At 40.6% G+C, this 19,164-nt stretch overlaps 1 protein-coding gene across 1 annotated transcript in view; it reads right to left on the bottom strand.

Moving 5' to 3' along the window:
- exoc4 (exocyst complex component 4) overlaps positions 1–19,164 on the bottom strand; it is a 362,722-nt gene that overhangs the window by 24,704 nt on the left and 318,854 nt on the right. Inside the window, exon 13 of the mRNA XM_055653386.1 lies at positions 8,891–9,069. Within this exon, the coding sequence (XP_055509361.1) occupies positions 8,891–9,069 (179 nt within the window). The remainder of the gene's footprint in view (positions 1–8,890; positions 9,070–19,164) is intronic.

The following is a 19,164-nucleotide window of genomic DNA, read 5'->3' on the forward strand; positions in this document are numbered from 1 at the left end:
GCCATCAGTTTGTTCTTGGTGGTGGGATATTTGACCAAATCAAACAAGTGGGGCTTTCATTCAGTAAGGTTGTGGATCACTGGGCTCGCTCACTTCTTGGTCCTGCTCCACGGACTAAGAATTCTAATGCTGCAAGTCATGAGGTCAGATTGTAAGAATTATCAAATTAGTTCAACCCATCAGGAGTGCTCGTCATGCAGTCAGAAGCTGATGAGTGCACTCCATGCAGTTGACCTTGTAGAAGACGTACAGCCTTGTACTCACGTTTCATGAAAACGCATGATGCGCTGACTCATTTTATAGTTCGCAGGATGTGTTCCCATGCCCCCCTTGCCCCCGATCTAGAACATTTTCAACAGTTCTCTCGAACTTTCAAAGAGAGTTAGTTTAGTTTAGAGATTCAGCACGGAAACAGGTCCTTTGGCCCACCGGTTCTGCACCGATCACTGCACACTAACACTATCCTACACTCTAGGGACAATTTACACATACACCAATTCAATTAACCTAAAAACCTGTATGTCTTTGGAGCGTGGGAGGAAACGGAAGATCTCAGAGAAAACCCGCGCGATCATGGGGAGAACATACAAACTCCGTACAGACAGCACCCGTAGTTGGAATCGAACCCAAGTCTCCAGCGCTGTAAGGCAGCAACTTTACCACTGCGCCACCGTGCCGACCTTTAGTTTGAGACTTTCTTCTTCAATGTTAACTTGCCCCAATGGTTCAAAATGGTTACTTGTACACCTCACATTTACCATTCCTTTCCATAAAAACGTTTTAAATGTGAGCGGTGTACGGTGACAGTGGCTGAAGTGATGTGGAACCGTGTTGGAATGTGGAATCGGGACACAGCAGTCAGCAACCTCCCCGGCTGCTGTCAGATGGAAACCAGGCCATTTGACCTTTAAGACTTTGTCACTTTGTCCTTGGGTAGTCTTTCACAGAGCAAAGCTCCATGCATTGATGGACATTGAATTCTTTTGTCACAGCATCTGTTAAAAAAAAGAATTGATTTTTTTTGAAATTCTATTAAATCATCCGTGTCTATGTTTAATATGAGTTCTGTGTCAGCAGGACCATTAAGGACAGAAGACAGGAGAACTTTTCGATTGTCATTGCTTAAATGGGTTTCTGGAGAAGGAAAGGTCCTTGTTATTTATTCGTTTTGTTTCATATCATGCCTCTTCATACATAACTGCATTGATTTACTAGAAACAATCTTACAGGGGACAGCCATCCTGCTGGTAAGGTCATCTAGGTTGTTGGCTCTTGTCTCATCAGTTTGTTTCTGAAAAATGCAAAAAGGGAAAGTCCTAAAGCTGACGCTCAAATGTAGCGTAAAAGTCGTAGGGTCATGTTTGTAGTCATAACAGCATGGAATCAGACGCTTGATCCCAATTCGTCTTTGTCGGCTGAGATATCTATCCACGCAAATCCCATTTTCATGTATTTGATCCATATCCTTCTATTTATTTCCAATACACGTCCAAATGCTTTTTAATTGCTGTGTTTGTTCCTGCTTCAATCACCTCCTCTGGCAGTTTGTTCCATTTACCCACCACCCTCTGTGTGAAAACCTTACCCCTCTGATCTCCTCTGAATATTTCCCCTCTCACCCTCAACCTTTGTCATCTAGTTTTAGACTCCCCTTCCCTGGGAAAAAAGCCTATCTACTCTATCCATACCCGGCATAATTTAATACATCTCTATAAAGTCACCCCTCAATTTCCAGTAAGAACAATCCAGCCTATCCAACATCTGATTTTAACGAAAGGTCTGTTCCAAGTAACATCCTGGTGAATTTCTTCTGCACTCTTTCTGGTGCTTCCTTAACCTTCCTGTAGTGTGGTGTCCAGAACTGCATACAATATTCCAAATACGGCCTAATCACTGTCTGACACTGCAACAACATGATGTCTCAACCTCAATGGCAAGAAGGGCATCTTGCCATAGAGGGAGTACAGAGAAGGTTCACCAGACTGATTCCTGGGATGTCAGGACTTTCATATGAAGAAAGACTGTATAGACTCGGCTTGTACTTGCTAGAATTTAGAAGATTGAGGGGGGATCTTATAGAAACTTACAAAATTCTTAAGGGGTTGGATAGGCTAGATGCAGGAAAATTGTTCCCGATGTTGGGGAAGGCCAGAACAAGGGGTCACAGTTGAAGGATAAAGGGGAAGATCTTTTAGGACTGAGATGAGAAATACATTTTTTACACAGAGAGTGGTGAATCTCTGGAATTCCCTGCCACAGAATGTAGTTTAGACCAGTTCATTGGCTATATTTAAGAGGGAGTTAGATGTGGCCCTTGTGGCTAAAGGGATCAGCGGGTATGGAGAGAAAGCAGGTACAGGATACTGAGTTGGATGATCAGCCTTGATCATATTGAATGGTGGTGCAGGCTTGAAGGGCCGAATGGCCTACTCCTGCACCTATTTTCTATGTTTCTATACTTGATACCTCTGCCTATGAAGGCAAGCAAGCTAAAAACCTTCTTCTCTATCATGTCCATTATCTCTATTTACAGGGAGCTATGCACTTGCACCCCAAGGTTCCTCTGTACATTAATACTACATGGGTTCCCGCTCTTTACTGTAAACGTCTGGTCAGTATTAGATGACCCAAAATGCATTACCCCACATTCACATTTATCTGGATTATATCCCATCTGTCTCCGCTCCACCCAGTTTTTAAGTTGATCTATAACCCTCTCTATCCTTAGGCAATTATTTTTGTAATCAACACCTCCAACCTTACTGTCGTAAGCAAACATATTTATCAGATCACAGACATCGCATCCAAATCAATTATATCTCTGACAAACAATAAAGGCTCTAACATTGACCTCAGTGGTACACCACTGCTTACAGATCCAGTCAGAAAAATCCTTAGAGATCAGGATTTCTCTCCCCCGTGTTGTTTTTCTACCTGGAAGCACTGACTTCGTTTTTGGATGCAGCTTTAATTTGGATTTTCCCTATACAGATGCCCTGTGTTCATCAACTACCAGCTGCACTCCTCTCTAAAATACCTCTGATGTGTAATTGTAAACATCATTGATTAATAGACAATAGACAATAGGTGCAGGAGTAGGTAATTCGGCCCTTCGAGCCATTCAATGTGATCATGGCTGATCATTCCCAATCAGTACCCCGTTCCTGCCTTCTCCCCATATCCCCGCTATCTTTAAGAGCCCTATCTAGCTCTCTCTTGAAAGTATCCAGAGAACCCGCCTCCACCACCCTCTGAGGCAGAGAATTCCACAGGCTCACAACTCTCTGTGAGAAAAAGTGTTTCCTCGTCTCCGTTCTAAATGGCTTACCCCATATTCTTAAACTGTGGCCTGTCTGGGTTTTCATAATCATAATGACTTTATTAGCCAAGTATGTTTTGCAACATATGAGGAATTTGATTTGCCGTACAGTCATACCGATAAAAAGCAACACAACACACAAAATACATTTTGAAGGCCCCAACTCGAGACGTCATCTGTCCATTTCCTTCCATAGATGCTGCCTGAACCACGAGCTCTTCCAGCAATTTAATCTCTGCTCATTATGCCAGTTTCATGTGTTTCTTTGGGGTTTATTCTGCACAAAGAGTGGTGGATACTGCCCAGTCCACCATGGGCACCTCACCATCAAAGAGACCATTTGGAAACGCTGCTTTTTGGGGCAGCCAGCAATCCACACAATCCTGCCCATGCTCTCATTTCACTCCAACCGTCGGGAAGATGGTAGAGGTGTCTAATAACCATGACTGTTAGGTTCAAGAATAGCTTCTTCCCAATAATCATTAGGCTCTTGAACACTGCACAACATGAACGTCAACTATGAATTATGGCCTGCCTTTGGCTGCACTAAGGAGTTGGGAATTCTTTTCTGCGCTACTATTGAGATTAGTATTTTATTTATTTTTTTGTTTACTATATATTATCTCTATGAATTGTGTACCGCGTTTACAGGCCTGTAACAGGCTTCTAGTAAGAATTATGTTGTTCCGTTGCCGGTACATATGAAAATTAAACACTTCACTCTGAGTTCACGCTGTAAATGTATAGACCGTCCACACACAAAACTGGACTGTCTGGCTCATGTTGCAGTCAATCTATGCTAAGTTTGTGAAGCCATAAGCACCTCAATTAAAAATGCAATTAACTATTTGTTATTTTACCATGACTACACAGAATTCACTCAGAAAATTCCTTCTGCAATTTACTTTTGAACACCTATGTGAACTCCGGAGATTTCAATAAGACGAAAAGCAATTTCAAACGTCTGAAGATAAAATGACAGCCCTGTGGTTTCCATCAGCTCAGTAAACAATCATAATGAACAGCAGAATGACTGTCATCTGTGATAAAATGCTAGTTAAACAAAGGCAGTATGTTATTTTCATGAATTAATGTTTCCATGGGTTTACTTACTATTACTGTTTAATGAATTGTCACATTAAAACAATGTGAAAGAATGGCATTTGCTGCTCCAACAATAACACATAAACTCACTGCAATCATCAAAAAATCCGAATCTCTCAGGCTTTGCCAGGTATAAGTGTTTCTTTATGATCACGTTTTTTTGATTTGCACTTCAGTGTTCAAATCCATTTCGATTTCCTGAATTAAATGTCAGATTTTGCATCTCTCTATGGGTAAAGCACCTCCAGATATAGGCACAAAAATCCCTAGGTTAAAACCCAAATATGTGGTCATTTAACTTATCTTAATAGATAACCGGTATATTTGGCCAGGAGGGGATGAAAAGAAGGTGAGCCAGTTTTCTTATCCGATGAAAATGAAAAAAATAACAGACACTGAGTTTTTCCAGCATTTTCTGCATCCTTATCCAATACGCAGGTTGAAAGTGCATGTTTGCTCGGATGGCGGGTGAAGGTAGGATGTGGTGATTTGCAATGTTGTTTGATAACTCTATTGCTGATCAAACAAAAGATTTCTCCACTTTGTTAAGCTGTGAGTAGGAATGGAAAGTCAAGTCAACCAATTTGTGTCCTTCAAATCCCATGGGTACCAAAGCAAACAGCAGGTCCTGGATGTAGATAATTTGTTGCTGAATCAAAGTTAGATTACAAAGCTACCAAAGTCTGTTAAATCCTGCTTTCCCAGTATTTATGGGCCAGGTGAAAATTTACACAGAGTTTTGGTGCCTGTTCAACATCCTGTTGAATATGCAGTACTTAACACAAGATGAAAGCCTGGCAAAATTCAAGGGCAGCAATGTAAAAGAGCATAAAACATAAAATAATATTTTGTCCTTTCAGCTTCTATCAATTTAATTCTGCGAGAGTGTTTGGTGGCAGCTTCTGTGGGTTTGGTGATCTCTTGGTGCGCATGGGAGGGTGATCTTTGGGTGTGGGAAATATTCCTGGGTATAAGGAGGATTGAACTCTTATGGTCTACATTCCATGAGTCCGGCGGAATAGACTTGGTGGGCCGAATGGCCTAATTCTGCTCCCTTAACATGAACATTTGCATCTGGGGTCTCTCAGTGCAAGAGGTCTCTGTGTGTTTGGGAGTGTCATTAACCTAGTCCTCTATTATAGCATTCTGGATCCTGACTGCAATATCATTATTTTTAAAGGAAAGGTAGGATGGCCTTGCTCACAAATATCAAACTAAATGTTAGTACAAAAACAATTTGGATAGAATGTTTAAATGGATACTGAACCAAAGAAGGCAACAGTGGCCTCAGAGCTGTGTGAGTAATCAATAATTTGTGGAGGAGGTGCATTTTACAAAGTATTAAGCAGAAAAACATGATATTTAATTCCCAAAAGGTTTATTGAGCATTTTGGATTGTTGAAAATCAATATCAGCAAAAAAAAATGTTAAATAAAGTTAAATTAAATTACGTTCAAGAAGTCATGTTCGAGCTATTGTGACACCCTGGACAAAGTTTATCTTGAGTGCAGCTTTGCAGGCAGAAGTAAACTGGAAGAAATTCATGCGTTGCTGTCTGCAACAGAAGAATCATGATCTCTGGTGCTGCAAGCTCAAATTATGAGAAAAGATTGGAGAAAACCTGAATCAAGACACCGTTTTTTTTTACTAATTTTCTTACCAATCTCGATTTTGGAGTTAATAAACATTGGCTAAGAGTTAGCTCAATAGATGCTAATTTGCTTTCTGTACTATTCTCAAGGAGATGCTCTGACCTACATTGACCCAAGACGCATCCAGTCCAAGATCAACTGACGATTTTTTAACATGCGAATCTAAGCAATGAGGCTTTCCTTCATCATTCTTATAAGGATGCTGGTGCCAGGATCTCTGTTGCTACCCTAGTCCCACCTGGCCGCATTTAGTCCAAATCCCTCCAAACCTGCCCTCTCCATGTACCTGTCTAACTGTTTCTTAAATGTTGGGATAGTTCCTGCCTCAACTACCTCCTCTGGCAGCTTGTTACATATACGCACCACCCTATGTGTGAAATAGTTACCACTCACCTTAAACCTTGGTCCTTGATTCCCCTACTCTGGACAAGAGACTCTGTGCATGTACCCGATCTATTCCTGTCATGATTTTATACACCTCAATAAGATCACCCCTCCTCCTCCTGCGCACCAAGGAATCTCTATCCCAGCTTACACAACCTCTCCCTATAACTCTCTATAACTCATCAAATGGATCGCAACGGATGTCCGGGTCTGAGAAATTAATGCAGACTTTCTTACTGAAACTCTAATCCTGAGAATACATTACTCACCCGCTTTGCCACTCTCATTTAATCCTTAATTTTCCTTACCTCAGGTAGACCATTGTCAATAAATTCAATATAAAGAAAACCTCTTTCTGACAGAGAATATTAACTAAGGCAGCACAGTTCTGGGAAGAATTCAACACTCAAAGGGTTACTTTGAGTTTTAATTTATTACATTTCACATTATGTGACAAGGAAAATTATTTGTATTATTAATAAAAAAAATAATTTTCCTCCTTGAATAGCCTAATAAAATGAAAACCAATTTTGAATGTCTCCAGATAAGACAGCAGCTACACAACTTCCATCTACTCAGTAAACAGTAATAATGAACAGCGAGGTGACTGTCATCTGTGATAAAGCACTCCTATTAGCCATCCTGTTTTTATATTAATGTTAATTATAACATACATACAGTAATGGATTATTGAGTTTTTATCTGTTTTAAGAACACTGATGGTAAACATGCCACAAAACGCCACCTTCCCTTTTTTAATTAGATTATTTTTTTTTACAAGTAGAATTCTTTGTTCTGTTTTTCTCGGTGCTTTAAACCATAGTACCCGTTTAATATTATTGCTGCTAATGATATCGCAGGAACGGTACACACTGGTTACTATGTACATGGAAGTATGAGTTATTATTTGGATTTTTTTTTAAGTTAAAAATTAAGCTCAAGTAGTCATTGCACTGTACTTCGTGTGAAGCCTTGACCCTGTGGCTGTAAGTGCATTGTGGACTCGAGCCCCAGTCCAAAACAAACATGCAATGCTTAAGTGCAATAATGAGGTTGTACCGCATTGTACGAGATGCTATCTTTTGTAAGGCGCATCAAACCCATACTCTTTCAACTGTCAGGTTGATGTGAACGTCCCTGCTACAGTATTTAAAGAACACTGGAGCTGTTCACCTATGGGTCTTGCCATGTATACCACTAGTAACAATCCATTTACCATTTGTGGGTTGTTGGTCACTGTTGTGCACAAATTTGTTGCCATTATAAGCTGTAAAACAATGAGTACCATGGAAAATCTTGCATTTGCAAAGTATCTTTAAGGGTGAAAGCTGCCTAAGATTTCACCGGGGTGTTAGACCAAGGCATTTTTATTACAAGTTACTGAGAAAGGGTTTTAATGGTCATAAATGAAGAGAGGAGTTGAAGAAGTGTGAGGATGGAAAGATACGACGCTGGTTGTTTTAGAATGAAACTTCCAGAGCTTAGGATGGGAATTGCTGAAAGTAACAAAGTTGAAAAAGTTGGATTGGAGGGAGGATTAGGTCAAGGTCAAAGGTCAAAAACTTTACAAGGGGAAAATGAGAGAGAAACAGAAGCTTGGGAGCATCAAGTGTGTGGACAGGAAGGAGGTTACTAACAACAGAAGAGAGAATGTCATGAAGGGATTGTAAGAGCAAAATGGGTAGTTTAATATGAAATACTGGAAAGTTACCACTCTATTGTAGAGGGTGGAATTAAATGGATCACATCGCGGATGAAAGGTTTATGAGATGCAGATAGCCAGCAAGTTAAGAGGTGACAAAGACATGGGGTTTGGAAGTGGGATGGACACCAATGATGTTACTGCAGTGGAAGTGGAAAGTTATTGCCACGGCCTAGATGCAGTTACAACATCAATTTAGGATTGAACAGAAAGTTTAGGTTACATTTTGATTGAGTGGTTGAGGATGGAATGGGATCGGCGAGTTTGCAACGAGTCAAAGATAATGCCTTTGGTTTCTTAATATGAGGCTGGAGGAGAAGGCTAGAGCCAATACTAAACTTGATGTTGGACAACCATTTTGGATGATATATCAGCAGTAACGCAATCAAAATAAGTGGTGGCGATGTATAGCTGTGAGATGTCAGTATAGCTGAGAGAGATACAAGAGATACACAAGATATATACGAGTCAAGAGTGTTTTATTGTCATATGTCCCTGATGAAATTATTACTTGCAGCACCACAACAGAATATTTTGTTTTCCATGATGATGGGGATAGGTGGGTGAGCGGTGGTGATGATAAGGGACAAACAAGCCACAGAGAAAGAGCACAAACATCTATTCCAGTCTGCAACGTTACCAAAGAAGATGTTAAACTCAGACAAATTCATACTATGAGGCCGAATCAGAACACTGCAACTTGTGTTACAGTCTGAGCTACATACTTACACTGAGCTGTTGGCAGACTGTAGAAGAAGCCCTTTAACCGTGCAGCTAACCATTCCAGGCTCTCATGCAGGTTTGCCAGAGCCTTTAGATCACTGACATCTCGCAAAATCTCATTTTGTGGTATTAGTTTGTCTCCCAAATTGCCAGTTAAGACTTCAGACTCTTTGGCATTGGCAGCTCTGTAACAATAATGATATGTTTTCATTAAAGCTTTGAAGGGAAAGGAAGAGCTCATCAATAAAAAACATCACAATTAAAACTATTAACATTCTTTTGTCCCCCACAATGAGGTTAAAGATCATTCATAAAACCATCCACAAACGTAAAACGTAATTGATAGTGAACTGAATTACAAACCCAGCCTAGTCAGCTGTTAACGTTGCCAAAATACTAACAATGCTTTTGACATTATAGACCATTGCACACCAGGGGCGTCGGGGAGATGGCCAGCCCTGCCGGTAGTCTGTTCGTTTTTTCACCTTTTTGTTATTTTTAGCGTCTGTTACAAGTTTGTTTTATGTGGGGGGGGGGGATTGGGGGAACTTTTTTTTCAAGTTCTTACCTTCCCGAGATGTGATCCATTTTCGGATCACATTCTCCGGGTTCTGCGGCCTACCATCGCTGGAGCTGGAAGTCGCCTCGGACTGTTGTGAGCCTCACCGCGGAGCTCGAACTTAACATAGGAGCGGATCCCTTGCCTGGGATCGCTCCCACCACGACCACCGCGGAATCAACAACAAGGGCTCGCAGTCTCGGGAGAGGCCGAGTTGGGAGCTCCAAAGCCGCAGAAGGTTCGACCAGCCCCGATGCGAGGTTCGATGGCCCGGCGCGGGAGAGCTGACATCCCCCCGATGCGGGAGCAGATCGCCTCGACGCGGAGGGCCCGAATGCCGCCGGCTATGGGAGCCAAGTTCGTCCTGTCAACCGGGGCTCGAGACCCCCTTCCGAGGAAGAACAAAAGGAAGAGACTTTAACTTTATTTCACCTTCCATCACAGTGGGGAATGTGTAGTAGTCACTGTGGTGGATGTTCATGTTAAAATGTGTTTTTGAGTCTGTTGCTTTTAATTGTATGACTGATCTGGCCAGTAAAATTCCTCGAATGTTGCAAAACATACTTGGCGAATAAAATCTGTTTCCGATTCAAATATGGTGCTCTTAGCTTCATTTCCCCCTGTTTTTTCTTGATAACACTTTAGCTAATATTAATTTGTTTTCTTGATTATTCTATGAATTCAGAATTCACCCATTTCCTGAATCCTCCCTTCCTTTACCATCGTTACTTTTTTGCATATCTTTCATTCCTTGTTCTTTATCTCTCTTCATCATCGTCCATATCACTCGATTCCCTTATCCCTAATCAATCTGAAGAAGGATCTTGACCCGAGACATCACCCATTCCTCTTCAGAGATGCTGCCTATCCCGCTGAGTTACTCCAGCGTTTTGTGTGTATCTTTGGTTTAAACCAGCATCTGCAGTTCCTTCCTACATACTTCAATAGTGAGTGTTGTACACAACTCTAGGTTGAGCAAAAGCATCAAATAGCTGCAAAAGTTTGCAATGGAACATTTATTATTTGTGAAATACATAGAAAATCCAATAATTTCTGTAAATATACAGCTTGATGACTTGTTGAATGAATGGGGTTACGAGGGAGAGATAGATCAGCCATGATTGAATGGCGGAGTAGACTAGATGGGCCAGCTGGCCTAATTCTGCTCCTATCACTTATGACTTTATGACCAATACTATTACCGGATAATATGTCATTCATGATCAACACCAATTACTTGAAAATTAGCCACAACCTTTACATTCTACACTGGGAAGGAATAGGGGTGACGCGGGCCGTGATATCGGGTAAGTTTCATTTGAATGGGGTTAGGAGGGAGAGATAGATCAGCCATGATTGAATGGCAGAGTAGACGATGGGCTGAATAGCCTAATTCTACTCCTGTCACTTATGACCTTAAGATCATCCTGGCCCCATCATGGCAAATACGATTGTCCCAAAATATCAGACACAGCGACTGTCCTTACACCCAGCTGTTAAACCAGCTATATAGTCATTTGCTCTCTTTTCAAAGCAAGTCAAGGATTTGGATGCTCACCATTTGTCTTACTTTGTTATTTCTCAGGGCACCCATTTCCTTCAGCAACCTTACTTCAAACCTTTATGAAAGCTATTGTTACATTTATGCAGCCATTTACTGTTAATTACACTCCCTGGACTGATGTGTGCAAGGAAGAGCAAGAACCTATTTAAATATGTTGCCCTCAGGATAACTGATGAGGTTTATTCTTCGTTGAATAAATATGTGCTAAGCACATTCCCATCTGGTTTTGCCAGCGTTGTGTTAGAAAGGAACATTTACTCTTATAGAGGAGTTTAACAGAATATGCCTACTCATCATCTGGAACTGTAAACTTGATTACCTAATATATCTCCAGTGTCAGTGGACGACAGAAAAAGTATTTCATCACCACGGAACAAAGCCATTCTGTCCAAGTACTCTGTCAGTGTGTATGATCAGCACATCTCTTCTCACCTTACCCCAGCAATATCCTTTATCCTGGATCTGTATGCTGTTAACAGGCTGATTGTAATCATGTACAGTCTTTGTTAACTGGATAGCACATGACTAAAAGTGTTTCACAGTACCACAGACTTTCAGAAAGCATTTGATAAGGTCCCACACAGGAGATTAGTGGGCAAAATTAGGGCACATGGTATTGGGGGTAGAGTGCTGACATGGATAGAGAAGTGGTTGGCAGACAGGAAACAAAGAGTAGGGATTAACCGGTTCCTTTCAGAATGGCAGGCAGTGAATAGTGGGGTACCGCAAGGCTCGGTGCTGGGACCGCAGCTATTTACAATATACCTCATTGATTTGGACGAAGGGATTCAAAGTAACATTAGCAAATTTGCAGATGACACAAAGTTGGATGGCAGTGTGAACTGTGAGGAGGATGCTATGAGAATGCAGGGTGACTTGGACAGGTTGGGGGAGTGGGCAGATGCACGGCAGATTAAGTGTAATGCAGATAAATGTGAGGTTATCCACTTTGGTAGCAAAAACAGGAAGGCTGATTACTATCTAAATGGCGTCAAGTTTGGAAAAGGGGAAGTACAACGGGATCTGGGGTCCTTGTACATCAGTCTATGAAAGTAAGCATGCAGGTACAGCAGGCAGTGAAGGAAGCGAATGGCATGTTGGCCTTTATAACAAGAGGAATCGAATATAGGAGCAAAGAGGTACTTCTGCAGTTGTACAGAGCCATAATGAGACCACACCTGGAGTATTGTGTGCAGTTTTGGTCAAGATGAGATGTTTAATTATATAGATGTATGTGTGTACTAGTGGGTATGTGTGTATATATACACACACACTGAACTTTTTTCTCTCCCTCTCGTTTATCATATTGTTTACATATTCTGTTGTCCTGCAGCAAGTAAGAATTTAATTGTTCTAATTGTGACATGACAATAAAACACTCTTATTTCACCTAGATTCATCATCAAAACCTTTCTTAGTATGGACAATGGAATTTGAAAGGGGAAGGATGATTTAAAAAAAATCAGCTTATATAACTTAATCAACTATGGTTGAATCCACATTCTAGCTCCTCAGAGTAAGGATATTGAGATTCATCAACTATACCATTCCATGCATATCCCTCATCGTATCTTTCATTTCAATGTAATAGTCAAGCAAAGGTTGAGCTATAAATGTTTGAAGGGTTAAAAAAAGAGGATACCTGGACTAAGAAATGCAGTCAAAATTATTGTTGCAACTACTTGAAGGCCATGCCAATATTTATGAATAAATACATCTCTACCAAACAAAGTAGGACTAATTATCCGTATTTTATTTTGCATAATATTGCCTCCTTTCTCTTGCTAGATCTCTTTTTTTTTCCCCTTAGTCCCACCTGCCTGCACTCGTACCATAACCTTCCATTTCAGTGAACCTGCCTCCACCACTTCCAGTGGAGCTTCCAACAAAACTGGTAAAGATCATTCCCCCACAGATAGGAATTTGAATCCCTTAATTCTGAAGTGAGTCTCTTGTTTGAATCTTCCCTATTCTCAAAGGGAAAAGCTTGTAAATCAACTCTGCATCCCTCTCATCAAAAAGACCTCTATCCCCCCCTTAACCTTCTGCGGAGAATAAAGACACTGATTCAACCTATCTCTGTTTTAGTTGTTGAAACCCAAACATTCTAGTAAATCTCCTCTGTACTTAGCACATCCTTCCTATGATTTGGACCAAAATCTACTCCAGAGCAAAACAATTGTACAAAGTTGTTTGACAGTGATATAGTTGAGCTAACAAAACTGGAATCATTGACCCACAGATAGGAATTTGAATCCCACAGTCTGAGTCTCACCAGAGCCCTGTAAAACTGCATCAAAACTTCCCAGGAGACACTGATCTGATTCACTCTTTGTTGAATAATATGTGCTTAGCACATATGATGGAATCTTGAGCAAAAATTAAATTACTGGAGGAACTCTGTGGGTCAGGCAGCATTTGTAGATGGAAATGGACATACAAAGTTTTGGATCGGGACTCTTCTTTTGACCGAAGAACAAAACCTACATTTGTACTCCACTGCCCTAGAAATCCAATATTCCATTAGCCTGCCTTATTAATTTGCACGTTGACATTTTGTGCTTCATGTACTAAGATTCACAGATCCTTTTGCACTGCAACATTTTGTTGTAATTAAATAGATGTAATTTAACAAAGCTAAGATCAGCAATGGTTACATGAAACCACCGATTGTCTTAAAAACCCATCTGGCTCACCAATGTCTTCAGGGAAGGAAATCTGCACAAGTATGACTCTATGCCCACTGATATGAATGATTCTTAACTGCCTTTTCAGTTCGCAGGCTGTGAGGCATGGACAAAACTGCAGGCATTGCAAGCTTAATTCACCTCAAATAAAATAAACTCTACAAGTCTCATATTTTTTTATCTTATCTAACTGAATGGTTTTGACTTGCAACATGCTCACTGTCTGCTTGCCTTATGATTTCAACCATTGCAGTTGGTCTCAGGACTGCCATATGCCCAAAGGCTGAATGGAAGAATTTAAGTAAAGAACTTCAAAAGCGAGGTGGGAAACCACGTGAGGATGCTATAAAGAAATGAAATTTAGTAATTAAAAAAAAAATGACTTGAATGTTTTTCTAAGATAAAGGAATGGTATCTGACTAAAGCACTACTGAATGATAACAGTGCCTAAATTAGGGGATCAAGAGTGGCAGATTAGTTTAGTTTAAAGATACAGCTTGTAACCAGGCTCATCGGCCCACAGTGTTCTCGTTGACCAGCGATGCCTGTACACTAGCACTATCCTACACACTATCCTACAAACCTGCACATTTGGAGTGTGGGAGGAAACCAGAGCTCCTGGAGAAAACCCATGTGGTCACAGGGAGCGCGTACAAACTCTGTATAGTAAATTACCTAGCAAAGAGGTCAAGTAAGCAGAGATGGCCTAAGTGGAATGTACAAGTTTAGAAAGGGAAAGAGAGATATGAAGTAGAAAGTACAGTGTGATGGTTCAATCCACATCTGGGGCTGGATTCAAGGAAATAAATGTTTAACCTATAATCACTTTACATCCTATACAAAGAAAGGTTTGGATGAAGTAATTAATAATAAAATGTCCTGTTCCTTTTCAGATGCTGACTGACCTGATGTGCTTTCCAGCATCTGCTGTTAACAGTTATATCTTCTACTTTATCACTTAGAAACATTAGTTTTGGATAAGTTTTTGCAGTGCGTAGTGTGGATTAATAACACTGTTACGCTTTCCATTTCCCTGCAACAGTCAGTTGACAATCTCGTGGCATAGAATTTCCATTGCAAAAAACTACTTTCTTCCACCAAGACCCCTAATCTTCATCCTCCCCTAACGGAAGAAACACCTGAGGTAAAAATCTCAATTTGCAATTCCAATGAATCGGAGATTGAATTATTGACAATGTCGCACCTGGATAAAAAAAACCTAATCGCAAGAAGTATACGTCAGAAAATCGTATAAATTCTCTTTTAAAAGGTCAGCAGTTGAAAAATCACAATTTTTCTCTTGCATTTAAAGCTGCTTTGAAGATTTGTAGAGACATGTTTACTGGAGCTGCTCTTGAATCTGAGACTAATGAATTCTGTCAGCTGTTGTTCTACTGCAAGATGCTTATTATTATGAAGAGTAACCTTTTTGAAATGGTGTACATATCAGTTGCTTAGAGACCTAAAAGCCAAGAGAATTAACTGGCGAGGACAGAAAGCAGAGTGATGCTCATCAATTAGCATATTACTAGTCACCCTGCAGCTCTCAATCATATTAAAGGAAAATTGCTGACAATTCATTACAATAGGGAGTTGATATATTGCAACGCTTGACCAGAGCCACCTCAGGTCATTTAAACTTCAGTTGCCCACTTCCTCACTAACTGCCCCAACCACTTGGTAAAATGCTGGTGGTAACGTGTCAGCAAGTACAATTAATCACGTTTACTCTGTTTCTTTCTGGACACTTAAAAGATATTTCTATTTCAGGATTCTGACAGGGTGATAAATGGAAGGATGGGCCAAGCCATGGAAGGAGAAATGGAAGTCACTGGTGCCATTCAAGTATGTTTTATGTGGCTGAAACTCATCCTGCTCTTTTAACCTTTTAAGTACAACATGTTTAGAAACCATCTATAATCGTCACTGCTTTCTGAAAGCTTGCGATGGAGAGGAGTGCAGAATGTTAATCCTTCTTGTATACTTTGATGACACACAGCAATACTATGTATTAAAGCAGGGATATTCCCTGTACCCTTGAAATTGGCTGATTGCAAATGTTGCCTTAACCCTATTTGATTTTATTAAAGAAACCTCAACATTATTATGTTCTTAAAATTAAAAATAAGATAAATTGGACAATTAATTAACTACAAATATATATTATTGGCACCGTTCACAATGTTCATGTGACTCACTAGCACTGAAGCATGCAGACACAAAGAAGAATCACGGACTGGTACAAAGGATATCCTGGCAAAAATGCAGAGAGAGAGAGATATCCATCTATATCCTTGAGAGACTAATTAATTGGCCACTTATTCAATTGAAACCAAATCTAACATGCATGGACACACAATCTATTTAGCCCCAGCAATTTTTAATGCTATCGTTGAGAGGAGAAAAATCAACTTGCTTCATTTTTTAAAAAAAAGGAAAATAGGGCTGAGCCATAAATTGGCCTGTCCATAAATTGAATGTGAAGTTTGACCAAGGCTTGAAGGTCCAATAGGTTAATGCCAATTTAGAACACAAGCTAAATTAAAAATGGAAATTATAGTTAGTTTATTTCAATATTTACTTTAGCTTATTTATATAAACTGCAATTTTTAAATGGTTACTTTTTTTTGTTTGAAATAAAGACTCTAACTGACACATCAATCACAATCTCAGATAGACACAAAATGCTGGAGTAACTCAGCGGGACAGGCAGCATCACTGGAGAGAAGGAATGGGTGACATTTCTGGTCGAGACCCTTCTTCAATCTGAAGAAGGATCTTGACCCGTCACGAAACCCATTCCTTCTCTCCAGAGATGCTGCCTGTCCCGCTGAGTTACTCCAGCATTTTGTGTCTATCTGTGTTTTAAACCAGCATCTGCAGTTCCCTCCTACAAAATCATAATCTCAGACAGGTCATTATAAGCGTACAATGATCACCACTCCAACTATACCTCCAACTGTAGTCAGAGCTGAAGAAAGAAGCCCTTATGAAATATAAAACACTCCCAAAACGGTTTATTTTTAAAAGAAAATTCCATGGGTTATTCCATTATAATATCATGGACAACCATTCATCATGGCTTCAAATTGCCAGACTATTACTGTTACTTGATCAGAGATAATACACATTTTGTAAATTGTTGGTTTGAATCTAAGATCAAAAACTGTCTACTCTTCCCATCCGGAGGGTAGCATTGCTGACTATTCTCCTATCTATGTTTCAGCAATTTTAACTGGAGTGGTACTTTTTACTTTTCAATAAAGATAATGGTCCCTTATATTATCCCTCATCATACAGTGGGACATGAAAACGGCTGTGAGATCGTGTACTGCCTCCTGCCAATATTGCTCTAAAGTTGGCCATCATAATCATAATTTATTAGCCAAGTATGTTTTGCAAGATACGAGGAATTTGATTTGCCATAGTCATACCAATAAAAAGCAACAGAATACATGAAATACATTTAACATGAACATCCACCACAGTGACTCCTCCGCATTCCTCACTACGATGGAAGGCAAAAAAAAGTTCAATCTCTCCCTTCTTTGTCCTCCAGCAGTCGGGGGCCAATAACCTTCCATTGACGGGACGATCTTACTCATGTAGCCGGCGGCGGGCCTCCTCGTCGGGGCGTTCAAGCTCCTGCATCTGGGGGGAACCTCAGCCCCCCCTGCACCGGGCGATCTACCCCAGGTCGGAGCTAGTCGAATGGTGTGCGGCTTTTGGAGCTTCCCGACATCGGTCTCAACCCGAGACTGCGAGCTCGTTGATGTTGAAGTCCGCAGGCCGCGGTTGGAGCATCGATCCCAGGCAAGGAATCGGCTCCAATGGTTAAGTCCACGCCCCGCGGTGGGGCTCAAAGTCAGTCCCGAGCAAGGCCTCTGGCTCCACGATGTTAGATCCGCAGAGCGGCCGGAGATACGATGCGGTAAACAATCGCATCTCCGGCAAGGTAAGAGATTGAAAAAAAGTTTCCACCAACCCCTGCACCCAAACACCACATAAAACAAACCAAAGAACATTAACACAAACTTTTTAAACACGCTAAAAGTAACAAAAAAAAACCCAAGGACAGACAGACTGTAGGCGAGGCTGCCATCGTAGCACCACCCAGTGGTATATGCGTGATAGAAGTGCGTGAAAGAAACCCGAGGGAAATCCTCTTCTAGGCTTCTCCTCATATTTGTCCATTAGATAGAGAACTCCCAATGTCCTACTTGATGCATCCAAATTTCCCCTCAACCACCCCATGTATTGAGGGTCTGCATCATTAATCTGTATTGCTAGTTGTGCCAGCAATGTGCTGAGATTCAATAGCGGAGAAGCTTCTGTGGGGGGGGGGGGGGGGGGGGGGGGGGGGGGGGGGAAGGATCGTCACTGCTTCAGTCGAAACCCTGCTTCTGGACTCTGCTGTTTATATAACTGTTTATTTCTTTAATTTTCATTCTGTACTCTGAACAGCCTACATTATTGTCATAAAACAAAACCTTTAACCATATTGATAAACCAAATGACAATTTGCTTATTTATTGCATTGTCTGAGAAAAAGTAAGCATCAGACCTTTGTCTTACATGGATGGATAAGCCCTTATTTTTGGATGATAATCCAAAAATGTAGATTCTCCCAAAGGAAGCAAAAATCCCTTGTCCACCCTTCAAAACTCTTTAGCATCTTATATTCCAACCATTTCCTTTCACTCTTCTAAACTCCTGCTAATAGAAGACTGACCTGTCCAATCCTTCCCTGTGATCTTTTTCTGAACTGCTTCCAATACATCTACTACCTTTTTTATATCAGGGGACCGCACAATCTCACCAATACTTGGCATAAATGATGCATAATTTCCCTACTTCTGCATTCAGTTATCCTACCAATAAACAGTTTCAATCTATTAACTTTCCTGTTTGCTGTCCAGCCTTTGTGAATCTTGCACTAGGACATCCTGATCTCTCTGCACCTTCAGGCTCTGCACTCCTTTATCATTTTGACATGTTTCTATTTCACTTCACCTGCCAAATTAGACAATTTACATTTTTCCTTGATTATACTCCACACCATATCTTTATCTACTTGCTTAATCGTTCAGTCCTTTTTGCAGCCTCATTATCTCTGCGTAATTTATTTTCCAAACTTTCTCTGTGACACTAGCGAAATTAGTAATCAAACCTTTAGAGTCGTCATTCGAGTCATCTACATAAATGGTCAAGAGTTAATGGTCTAATTCTGATTTCTATGGCACACCGCCCATTTTATTTTTGCCAACGAGGAAAAGATCCTCAAAGGTCTCCTCTTTTACCTGTCAATCAGTTAATCTTCTATCCAATATGTTATAATCCGCACAGGCTCCCTTTTGTCTGCAGAACATGTTATTTCTTCAAAGAATTACAAGAAACATAATTTCCCTCGTTGATTTGCCTAATTAGTTTGAATTTTTCAAGGTGGTCTACTGTGACACTTTATATCATA

The sequence above is a fragment of the Leucoraja erinacea genome, chromosome 22 (assembly GCF_028641065.1).
Source record: "Leucoraja erinacea ecotype New England chromosome 22, Leri_hhj_1, whole genome shotgun sequence".
Taxonomy (NCBI): Eukaryota; Metazoa; Chordata; class Chondrichthyes; order Rajiformes; family Rajidae; genus Leucoraja; species Leucoraja erinaceus.